Source organism: Manihot esculenta, chromosome 16 (genome assembly GCF_001659605.2).
Source record: "Manihot esculenta cultivar AM560-2 chromosome 16, M.esculenta_v8, whole genome shotgun sequence".
In the NCBI taxonomy this organism is placed as follows: Eukaryota; Viridiplantae; Streptophyta; class Magnoliopsida; order Malpighiales; family Euphorbiaceae; genus Manihot; species Manihot esculenta.
Window position 1 is genome coordinate 26489651 of NC_035176.2, and position 12225 is coordinate 26501875.

Here is a 12225-nt window from a genome sequence, read left to right on the forward strand (position 1 = left end):
TGTTTAATATGTTTATTATTTAATATTACTTTTAAAACTATAGTTAAAAAAATAATCTTATTAAATATATTAATTATAGAATATTAAAAAATAATTTAACATAATATTTAACATAATTCACTTTCCATTAAAAAAAAACATAATTCACTTTAAAAATATCAAAAATAATAAAATAATTTTTTTTAAATATTTTTTTAAAATTTTTATTTTAACTCTCAAAAATAATACTAATTAGTATTTTTTTTAATTTATGTTAATATTTATAATAAATTTTAAAAAATTAATAATATATAAATTAAATTAAAATTTAAAAGCGTAGTCTGACTTAATTAAATTGTTAAAAAAATATATAATTTGTAGATTTAAGTCATTTTCATCTCTAAAAAAAGATTTTGTTAATATAATAAATAATTATAAAAAAATATCTACTTTTAATTTTATTATAATTTTATTTTAAAATTTTAAATTATTATTATTTTATTATAAAATTTAATAATTTATCTTATATTTATCGAATAATGTGATAATTTGTTAATTTTAACGGTACAAATAATAAAAAAATATAATTAAAGTAATTTTAAAAAATTAAAATTTAATTAATAAAAAAATAGTATATAGCATAATTTTAATAAAATTAAAAATATAAATTTTTTTTATAATTATCTCTTTTTATAACATTTTAAATTTAAGTTAATTATAATAAACATTAGTATAAAATAACTTATCATTTAAATAGATTAAAAGTATCATTTCATGTCATAGGACATTATAATGATCAATTTATTTAAATAAATTACACGTGTCAATATCATGTAACGTGTTTAATAAATATGTCCATATGAGGGTTGGGAATTTTGACTCGAATGATCAGCTCAAACTTGATTCAATCTGACAAACCGGATCACGATACTGATCTGTTAGATCTATTGGTGATTATAAAATCAAATATATAATTTATGAGTAGGAATTTTTTTGATAGTTTAATTCTTTTAAAAAAAATAATTTTAAAAATAATTTAGTAAAAAAATGAGAAGATATGTGTTAAGGAGTCTTGATTTACAAATCATAGAAAAGGCAAGCCTGATTCGGTTTCAGCTTTCAAGTTCAATAAAAACTCAAAAGCCCGTCCAATATCCAAATCGGGCCCATTCAAGAGCACACATCATTTCCCAAGCAATTTCCCTTCACAAAAACTCGCTTCTGGAAGCGAAAGAATTCAAAAACTTCCTCCGTTCTCCCACTCGCTCCCGCTGATTGCCTGATTCCGGGCGTTCTCTCTTGCTTTTCTCTACAGAAAGCTTCATAAGCATCTGCAATGGCGGTTATACCAATCGATCCTGACTCTCAGTTTCTTGCCTCTTCTCCAGAGGCAGAGTCTCAGCTTTCGTCTCTCCTCTCTGGTTCGTTTTCGCACCATATGCTAATCGCAATCATGCAATTTTAAGCTGTTAGAATTTGTTATGCAATCTCTTCGTATATTATATGCTGATTTGAAGAACTCGCTTAATCCGTTAGAATTTGCGTATTTTATTGTTAAATTGCTTGAACTCTTATTTCATTATGATCAGAAACAAGGCATCGTTGTGAGTTCCTTTTAATATTTTTAGGATCAACAATCAGGAAAAATGTCATGAGGTACCTTTTCTCTGAAGTTCAGTTTTCGGTAATGTGATGACTATTACCTTAATTTTATCACAAAGCAGAAGGGAGAGAGAATGTGAGTATGTGCTCAGAGGTTGCCTATTGTAAATTATTATTTTGTGAACTGCTAAGCGTGGAGTTCCAAGATGTTCAAAGTCCAGAAAACCTCGTGAAGTTTGTACAACTCTGTGCTTACAATACACTTCAATTCCCACGCACGGACGCACAGAATGCATGCTCTTGCGTAGAATTTGCTATTCTTAGTCTGGTAGAATATGTTTCTCTTATAATGGTTCTCTTTTATTTGCTATATTAGAATCTGTTTCTCATATATCTTTTGAATGTATCTCTCTAGTGAGAAAAAAAAAAATTCTCAGATTGCATTTTGTGTTCGCAGATTTGTCACAGCAGGTCCAGACGGCAATGGGGAACATGCTTAAGATGATAGTGTGAGTTCTTAATGAATACGACGACTAGTATTGTTGGAAAAGGTCTTGTTTATGCATCAGTTAATGCATTGAGATATATATATGTTTAGCACATGGTTATTTCTGCTTCTCCACCATTTCAACTTGTATCTTTTTTATAAGTCCGTATATTATTAATTCCCCCCCCTTTATCTCCTTTCTTTGCACACATTTCATTCCTTATCTTTTTTACTTTTGATGAATTATCTTCAGGGAAATTGATCAAAACTCTACTGGAATAATGGAGGACATAGGAAAATGCAAAGATTCGGCCCTTGAAAGGAAGAAAATCTTGGGCGAAGAGAAGGAAAGGTTTCAGAAAGCTGCTTATACTGTGTTGGATATGCTCAACAACAGATGCTAAAGAACTGTAAGTTCAAAAATTTTGTTAATATTTGCAGTTTTGTGTTCTGAAATATATACAGATGTATTGTGGCCAGTTGGCCAAACCAAAATCACATGGTAATTGTAGACACAGACGCAAAACACGAGAGGTACATAGTTTGTCTTTGTCAAATATTAGGCAACTCAAAACTTTCACAATGAGATTGACAAATGATCACTTGAAACAGAAGTAATATGCTGTTAGTCAAAACATTATTTTAACTATCAGAAAATAAATAAGTGATCGTTCTCTCTTAAAGCAACCAAATCTTCCACTAGCGAGCCATCCTCCATGAGAATTGTGTTTCCTTGTTTGCCAAACTTCTTTTCTGCATGCCAAAATTTTAAGTTCAATATATTCTGTCCTTCCATTTTTTTTCTGTTATTTTGTCATTTGTATGTAGAAATGAAATCACACAGAAAAAAAAGTGGGATCATATAAGGTCCTACAAATACCCAGAAAATATAAGGTTCTATTTCTGCAATTATATACCTGCAAGTCTAAAAAGATCTTCTATTGAATCTGGCAAGTGTATGAGCTTTCCCGATATGTCACCTTCTTTCGGACTTTCATTTGAATGATGCCCGTGGATTATCACTCTTATGGGACATTTGCGTGATATTGGACTCGAAGTTTCTGGTCTTCCTGCAAAATTGTTAGATGAGACTTGTCAGGAACCTTTGGTGGTCAATAACCGAAATATATTTTTCTGTAAATTGGAAAAATCGAGTCTTTTTGTCAAGCAGGAAAGCTATAGTTCCCCTCAGGTAAACTAAAATGTATAATGTATAGCTAGATACCCTTTGCCACTTTCCAAGAGAAGGGACACATTTTCCATGCAAAAACGCCTTTTAATGCTCGACAATGGACATGACTAGACCATCTTAGTCGATTTTCTTTATCTTTCATTATGTGATACACCTATTATATGACAAATGTGGTCATTCCAAAGCCTATCCATTATTGTGTTACTGAGGCATTCTTCCTGACATCCCCCGTATTGGCCATAACCATATTGTGGATATGTCGTACTTTAGATTTCTGAGCTACCGATACCTTCATGACTAAGGATGACGGTGTCCTACTCTATTGGAAAGTAAACTTAATTCATGTATCTAATATATGAATACTGTAGTATTAAATAAGTGAATATAGAATGCTACTGACTTCAGCATGTGCATACATTAACACTAAGCCATTTTATTCCTACGCAAGGTATTCAGGTGTCAGCAGCAGTCCTTGGATTAGGGTTCTACTGCAACAGGAACTAGAAGAAGAAGAGTATAGGGAGAGAGAGAGAGAGAGAGAGAAAGAATAGGGATAGAGAAGAGGAATAGAGAGAGACGATAAAACTTCTTCTTTCTCGATCTTCCAGAATCTTCTGCCTTCTTCCACTTTCTTCTCTTGTATGTGACATCAGGTTATGGTCCTTGTGAGCACCCACTTATGTAGGAAATCCTAGGGACCTTATAGCTACTTATTTTAGGAAAAATTATAGAAAATGGTTTATTTTAATTCAGTGGTTTTACTGGTTTGCATCCATAATTAAGAATTATAAATCAATAGAACTACTGAAAATTAGCTATTTTCTATATATATATATATATATATCTCAAATTAAGTTAAGCAGTACTAATCTCTTCCTACGCCACCATGTAATTGCATGGGAAAGGGAGTTTGGTCCAATAGTTAGCAATCTCCACATAGAAAGTTTCTAAAGTTAATGAGCCCGGGTATTTGGTCCACCATTGGGTGAACCTAGGCTTTCCCTTAATAGAGAATGATTTATTTGCTTAGCTCATCAATTTAGATGAAGATATTAATAGGTCCAATCACGGCACAAAAGCGTTGATTCTAGTCCACGAAACTAACGGCCCTAAAGGCCTAAACCAGACTTTATGGATAATTCTTCAACTTGATTTTGATTCAATCTGGTCTTAAAAATCTTTCTAATATATTGTTAAGTGTAATATTCAAATTATTTTAGTTTTAAAGGCAATATTTTGTTTGACATGCTATCAGAATAATTAAAATTATTAATCACGAAATTAACACAAAAAAAACACATAAAAATTTTATATTTGCAAATATAATTCTTAGTTTCCAATTGTGAAAAGATGTAAATACAAATAATAGAAATATTTGATGAATAATATATACATATATGGATTAGATCATATTTTATTAAAATAACATAAGAAAGTTGCTCAAAAAATAATATAAGAGATTTCAATATATAGGCATGTTAGTACAAAATATTCCGTTTGTTACACCAAGATGGGCTTACTCTTTTTTTTCTCTCTTTTCTCTCAAGATATAAACCATTTTTCTTTTGAGATGGTAATTTATTTATTAGATCCCTTATACACCTCTATTTAATAAGCATTAAAAAATTGAAATTTACTAGTTAATAGAATAATTTAGTAATCGAGCAATGGAGGCATGTACAAAATAAAATTTATTGCTTTAACTATGTCAACTATATTTCTTAATCTTTGGAAAATAACTATGGGCCTTATTTTGACAAAGGGAGTAGTTATTACTAAAATCAAAATTTGAAGAAAAAATCTAGAATTGATGTTAAAACAAACGAATGACAATGATTTTGACATAAAGATAGTGTTTTTGAATTTTAAAATTTCAAATATGTAACATAATAGAATTGTAAATGATGTTTTTTTAATTCATAAATTCCCTCATAAAAAATGCAATTTTATCTCGATTTTACTTGCTTTTCATTTTACATAAATTCTTTTTAGTGATTCAAACTCAAAAAATTATGCAAGTCAACTTGTGATCTTAAGAACTATGGTCGGAGCAAATGCATTCTTTTATTTATCTTTTTGTGTGCATGTTTGTTTTCTTCTCTTTCATGGGCACATCGTTAAATATGAATAAAGATAGTTCCATGGTCCTTGCGTGTCACTTTACCTTCTGTATTTGTTTCTGCGTGAGAATTTAGTGCTCCGGGATTTTGTAGCTCCTCATTTGTTTCTGTGTGCTGCAAAGAGAGTAGAAAATTACTTAAAAGATAATAATAAAACTTATTGATCACAAATATTTTTGTCAAATACCTTTTCATTCTTGCTGTTATGGGTTATGTATACCATAATGAAGGAAGAGTCGAAATGTCAAATACTTTTCCTATCATATTGTTTAATAAAAGCCACTAATTCTCATACCTGTCTTACGGTTTTTATGAATTAAAACTTAATAAACAAATATTTTGCTTTTCTTTGGATTTTATCTCTTTCTTTCCTTGCACCTCCCTTTTCCTCTCCCTGTGCACTTTGGCACATGCAATTTTCTTTCATTAAAAATCCAAAATGGTGTAACACACCATTCTAATGGGTGAATTTGAAAAGTAGATCAAGTGATTTGATAATTTTGATTGAGAGGATTTCTCTTCTGCCTTCCAAAACTTATTTTAAATTCCCGGGCAATGTATTTTCCCCATGATTATTAGATTAAACCTTATTCTTTTGCAGCCAAGTAGGTGAGCTTAGATCCTTTCTTGCACCAAATGATGTTATATTAGTCAAAGACGAAGAAATACCGTGGCATTCATATCATCTAACAATTCCATTAAGAAGGGTATTTCTTCTTGCATCTCTTGTTTTAAGCCCTTCAAGTACTGAAAACAAAGAATTCAGCGTGAACAAAAACTTAAGATTTAGTCAAATATTAAGTTTGAAAGTGATTAATTAGATGGTACGAGTATGACATGAAATTTCTTTAAACCTGAATAAAGTTGGAGATGATTATTTTCCCATCTTCACTTTGTGGTTGCACCATTTGCTTGAAATGGTGATGGCTCATCCTGATAACCTGAGAAAGCCTCTTGGTCCTCACTGTAAAAGGCTGTGGGATATTGAAAATAACTCCTATTTCTCCTGCCATATCTGCAGCTCCTAGTTTTGACAAAGACTGAAAAACTCTTGTGAAAATTGATAAAGTATGTTAATTGCACAATCTTAGGAGAACAGGCTTCAGTTAGCATGCTTATACATTGTATTTTTTTCAAAAAACTCCTATTTCAGCTAGCGTGTTTTGTTGTACCTTAACCTATTTGTTTATTTAATTCCTGAGATGTTGTTGACAGTATCACTCTATTTGGCAGATAGTTTTTTGGGATAAGCTATAGACTTTTAAAGTAATGGGTAAATGGGTGGCTTGTTTGGGTGCAAAATTTTTTTAGGAAGGTTAAAGTTTTCAGAAGTTCCAAATTATTCAAAACCCGGACATTTTTTAAGAGGTTTTATAACCTTCAGTTTAAAGAACTCTTCCCCCTCTGGTAAACAGAGTATAAAGTGCGCTTGTTCTCGGGAAAAATCTTGGCATTGGTTTCCATTTGTGCTGATTAGTTGAAGATAACTAACCTAGTGTTTATTCTAAGGTTTTAAAGCCCAGGCAGTTATTGGATTGGTGAGAAGATGGTTGGAGGTTTTAAGATTTAATTGAGGTAAAATAAAGGTTAATTGATATAATATCAATTAAACGTTAAACATATAATATAAAATTAATATGTTCTTCAATTATAATTATAATATGATTAGTAATTTAATATATTTTATAATTAGTAAATAAAATTATTTGAATTTCAATATAAATTATTTTCCACTTTTAATTAATCCTATGTTATGATAAAAATACATGCAGAATAAAATTTGCATAATAATTTCATTCATTCATTTTAATAAAAAAAATAAATTTTAATGTACTAAAATTTTACAGAACTGTCTATTGAGAAAATTTAATACAATTCTTTTTATATAAAAAATTAATAAATAGAAAAACAATTTCATAATATATGTTGAACACTATAATTACAAAAATAAGTAAATCTTGATCTTAAACTTCTGTTAAAACAATATTAGTTATTGACACTTTTGATTACTCACATCGCAAATTAGAGAAATAGATAAGACTGTCATTTATTTTTTCACAATTGTCACATGTGAATAATTATTAAGTATTGTATTCTAGCTAATTTAATGCTACACAGTCGCACACGTTAGGTGTAGTTGATGTGGTAACAAGCTTGGTTATTCAACAAGTTCAATTTGGCTCATTATGAATTTATAACAATCAGCGTTTGTTAATAAACTAAACTGGATTATGCTTCGGTCCAATCAGTCCATCTGATCCGGATTCGACATTCATCATGCATGGTGTGGAGTTATACGTAAACCAGTTATAGTGTAAATCACAGTTATTTGGTTAAATAGAACTGCAGGGCAAAAATTAAAACGCAAAGGTTGTACTATGGTCTGATATTATCTTTGCATACGAAGTATTCATTCAAATTCTTATATACTGTATAAAGCTAAACAATCCCTAGATAAGTTGTTCTCACACAATGGTTTAAGAAAATGGTAACATACCTGCTCTGTTCCATTCTTGTATGTCAGCACATCCTGCAATTTGAAACAAATCTCAAGTTTCATGTCTAGGATTATATAGGATTGCTTGAGAGAAAAAGAGAGGAGACATACCACTTCTCCAGACACCAAAATGTAGAAATCTGTTGGAATTTCATTTTGCAAAATAATTTCTACCTTTGGAGGATAGTATTCGGCCTTCATCTCTGATACCTGAAGAACAAACAATATATTCCTGAAGTTACAATTGCTTTGGCTGCATGCATTAGTCATTACTGTTCTACTTATTTATTTGTTTAGTCCCTTTGATGCAATTTCTTATGTAATTTCATTGATAGCATTACTCAAGCTCTATGGAGAAGAGCAAAGGATATAGTTACCAGCTGGCTAATAAGGTCTTCGGAGACTCCTTTGACTAGGTAGGTGTTCCCAACAGTGCTATGGAAAAGATGCTGCGCAATGCTGGATCTGATAGCTTTTGGTAGGTCCTGTAATACTTCTTCTTGCTGTAACTCGGCTGTCTTGAATTTTAGTTGCATGTGTGCCAGCATTTGCCCTTTCAAGCCTTCTGGTAGCCTATTCTTGCTTCCAAATCTTAATATCTCATTTATGGCATCCCTCTGTCAAACCATCATCCACAATTCACATCAATAACAAGAACAGAACTTTCTAGTTATGGTCCTTTTAGGATGTTCTACTTTGGTGTGATATGAGATCACGAGTTCAAGCCAGAAAACAACTTCTATGCAATAAGGTTGTGTATCAATTTTGCACAGAACCCACAAGTGTGGGATGCTTCATAACACTTCTTTAGGAGGTTGTAGCTATTGGGTTTTAGAGGTGGTTGAGATGTGATATTGATTTGAGCAGAAATAGGTGGAAATTACCATGGCAAAAGTCCGGACTGCACTGTGAACAATGAGATTTGTCATGTTTCCGATTATATAAGCAGTGAGACCAATGTTGAAGAGCATATAAAGCATGTTGAAAATCTTCTCTCCTGTATTGACAGCATGCAAGTCTCCATAGCCAACAGTGGTTAGGGTGACAATTGACCAGTAAATAGAATAGGTATAACATAGCCAGATGCTTCTGTGTTTGAAATCACTAACTTCAACTCCAATCCATGTATTTTCTGGTGTTTTATGATGGGCAGCCAGCCAGAAGTAGAAGCATCCTGCTGAGTGCACTGCAAATAGAGTAACCTGTCTTGGATTGAAGACAAAACTTGATTGAGCAAATGTTACAGATAATACCAACTGACGAAGTGTTCTCAAAGAATTTATCCAAAAAAAAAAGGAAAGAATGATTTACACTGATTAGTTTAAAGAGTCTTGTCCAAAAATAGCCGAAACGTGTGTCTTTCTCTAGCCTGGAGAAAATTCAAGAGATGAAGCATCAGTAAAATGGCAAAAATTGAGATATAATCTTTCAGGCATTTTTACCTTTTAAAGAGTTCACTAACGCGCCTAAGTCGCCAGAGTCGAAGCAGATTGAGGAAGCCAAAGATTTCACCGTGGCTCATTTTCCCGGTGAAGATTCTGTATAAGAATTGAAACGGCAGAGTCGAGGCCACGTCCATGGGGAACCATAAGCTTGTGACGTACCTGAAAAAAAATAATGCAATTAGAATTCAACCTTGAATCAGAAATTTGAGATTCAATCAAATAATCAGTTCAGTTATCCTTTGAACTCAAAATCTAACGATATAAATTTGAATTCGACTTGCCATTCATTATACAAATTTAAAAAGTATTAGTTTTTGAAATAGAGAAGATTATTAATCAATTAATTTAATTACCTGAGTGCGATTTTCTTGTGATCGTCAACCAGAAGATAGGTAGATTTGTCCAAGTAAGCCACAAAGAAAGTAAGCAAAATGTCCATGGCGAAAAAGGCATCAACCACCAAATCGACGGGCATAAAAGCGTCGGTGGCCGCTTTCTTGAAAGCCAGCTCAAACGGAGACGCCCATGCAGAGTATATTACCAGTGCAACAAGAAACGTCTGCCACCACCTGCTTCCAATCATTCCACGCTCACCAAACCAATACTACTACTTTATATATTCTCCAAAAAAAAAAAAAAAAACAGAAGAAGAAGAGTTTAATTACCTATATCTACGATCATATGGAGCTATAACGTATTTCCGGAGATGCAAGTATCCTTCGTCCACAACAGTTCCAAAAGCTGGCAATAGACTGCTTGAAACTGAGGCTAAATTTTTCATCATTTCGCTGCTTGATCGTCGCCGGAACAGCAACGGCAGCGGCGATCTTGTTTCTGACATTCTTTGTCGGTCCAGGCCCAGAGAGAGAGAGAGAGAGAGAGACAGAGAGAGAGGGGTAGTTGTTTCGTTTGATGGTCGGAATCTCGGAGAGGTGGTAAGGACCTCTCAAGTAAGGTTAATATTTTATGTTATAGTAGACTTTCGTTTGGAGATTTTGAGTTGGACCAATTTGATATCAATTTATTGCGTCATATGGTAGAGATAATTTCAAATTTAAAAATAAAATAATCAGTGAAGAGTTGACGTTATATACCCTCGGAATCCGAAATTTATTTAATGCCGAGTAAATGGAAAGCAGATCTACATAGATGTGTTGATTTATTATTTCCTTAATAAGAATATGAAATTCCTACTTGACATAGTATATATTTAAAAAATTTATTAATTAATAAAAAATTATATTAAATAATAATTTAATCAATAAAAAGTTATAAATAAATAAAATACTGAGAGTTCTTATTGCATTTATTACTAGGAATAAACAGATTTTTTCCTTAAAAAAAATAGAGAAGAATTTTATATTAAAAGAAAGGAACAATTTCATAGGAATTGGAAATTTTATTGAGATATGGATTCCCAATTTCTGCCCTGTTATGAAGGATGCCTTTCTGGAAATTCAAGGTACAAAATACAACACATCAAATACTCCACAATGAAGAGATTTTTCATTTGAAATTTTGAATTATAAAATGTTGTAATAACATGGTATCTGAACTTTACTTTGGGAGGCGTTTCAAAGTGAGACAGAGAGAATTCTCGATAAAAGAGATTGGACCAAAAAAAAGAAAAAAGAAAGAGAAACGGAAAGAGAAGAGAAAGGTGGAGGCGGTTCTGTTTCTTGGCTTCTTTGCCCTTCGGCGGGGGTGGGGGGGGGGGGGTGGTGGTGGGGGGCGGCAGAGAGAGTCTTCTTCGGCCAGCAGAAAGTTGGCTTCCGCTCGGTGATTTTATTGTTGTCTTCTGCAGGTCGGTGGTATTGTCTACGGGTCGCAATTATTAATACAATACTTAAAAAAAATGATAGGAAAAAAAAATAGAATTGAGGTTATTTATATTTGTGTTAAAATCATGTTCATCTATTTACTCATTAATAATCGGATTACGAATTGATCCATTAATTTGATTTTACATATTTACAATATGATTTATTATTTATAAAGGTGACTATTCCGTTGAAATTGATTTGAAATAAAAATTAATTTAATTCGATTTGATTTAATTTGATTTGAGATAAAAATTAATTTAATTCGATTTAATTTAATTTGATTTGATTTAATTGAGTAATTTTTTTTTATTTTTTATGCTTTATTTTTACTATTCTAAAATTAAATTAAAATATTTCAATTTTAATTATACTCTAATCTTTCAATATTATTAAAAGTAGTATATTATTATTCACCGGTCGATTCGATTTAATTTTATTATTTTTTCATTAAAATCGATTTGAATCGAAATAATTGATTTTTTTTTAAATAAAATCTGTTAAAAAAATAAAAAATTAAGCTGAATTTTTAAATTAATTCAATTCCAACGAATTTTTCGATTTGACCCAAAATCCATCATAATTGTTCATGTGTGACCTGTGACTTGCCAATCTATTTTAAGTATCAATTCATCATTACATTATTAAAAAAATATACACTCTGTCTCATAATTTTTATTTATATTTTTTTATTATTTTAAAATTATTCTATTTTTTTATAGGTAATATATAAATTAACTATTATAATTTTATTTTATTTTATTTTTAAAAATTTTTTAAAATATTTTTTAATATTTAATAAAATTTAATATATTTAAAATGAATATAATTAAAAAGTTAATAAAAATTATATAAAAAAATAAAATAAATAAAAATTATAGCACGATGAATTATTATTAATATAAATATTCATTTTTATTTTTATTTTTATTTTATTTATTATAATTTATTTAATTTATGTATTTATATACCACATTAAATCTTGTATGGTCTTATAAATTTTTGTTAAAATATTATTTTTTTTATATTTTAATATATTATTAAATTTTATGAAAGTTAAAATAAATCTATAAATTTCATATA

At 30.5% G+C, this 12225-nt stretch overlaps 2 protein-coding genes across 5 annotated transcripts; one reads left to right on the forward strand and one right to left on the reverse strand.

The window, feature by feature from the left end:
- The first annotated feature begins 1152 nt into the window (after positions 1–1152).
- LOC110603020 lies at positions 1153–8467 on the forward strand. 3 transcript variants are annotated; one of them, XM_021740663.2, is made up of 4 exons: positions 1153–1400; positions 2039–2090; positions 2322–2478; positions 3709–4008. In XM_021740663.2, the coding sequence occupies exons 1-3, from the start codon at positions 1316–1318 to the stop codon at positions 2470–2472; spliced, it is 288 nt and encodes a 95-aa protein (XP_021596355.1). In that variant the 5' UTR covers positions 1153–1315; the 3' UTR covers positions 2473–2478; positions 3709–4008. The 3 variants fall into 3 exon arrangements, with proteins under 3 accessions (XP_021596355.1, XP_021596354.1, XP_021596353.1); XM_021740662.2 differs by having other exon boundaries at positions 3717–4008; XM_021740661.2 differs by lacking the exon at positions 3709–4008 and adding an exon at positions 8213–8467 and having other exon boundaries at positions 1157–1400.
- Positions 2483–10307, reverse strand: LOC110603019 (potassium channel KAT3). Of its 2 annotated transcripts, XM_021740660.2 has the most exons (13): positions 9988–10305; positions 9676–9891; positions 9320–9481; positions 9189–9246; positions 8762–9079; positions 8255–8494; positions 7989–8087; positions 7878–7910; positions 6235–6420; positions 6050–6127; positions 5425–5494; positions 2986–3138; positions 2483–2821 (listed from the first exon to the last, which is right to left on the reverse strand). In XM_021740660.2, the coding sequence occupies exons 1-13, from the start codon at positions 10161–10163 to the stop codon at positions 2718–2720; spliced, it is 1893 nt and encodes a 630-aa protein (XP_021596352.1). In that variant the 5' UTR covers positions 10164–10305; the 3' UTR covers positions 2483–2717. The 2 variants fall into 2 exon arrangements, with proteins under 2 accessions (XP_021596352.1, XP_043807976.1); XM_043952041.1 differs by having other exon boundaries at positions 7878–8087; positions 9988–10307.
- Between the last annotated feature and the right edge of the window lie 1918 nt (positions 10308–12225).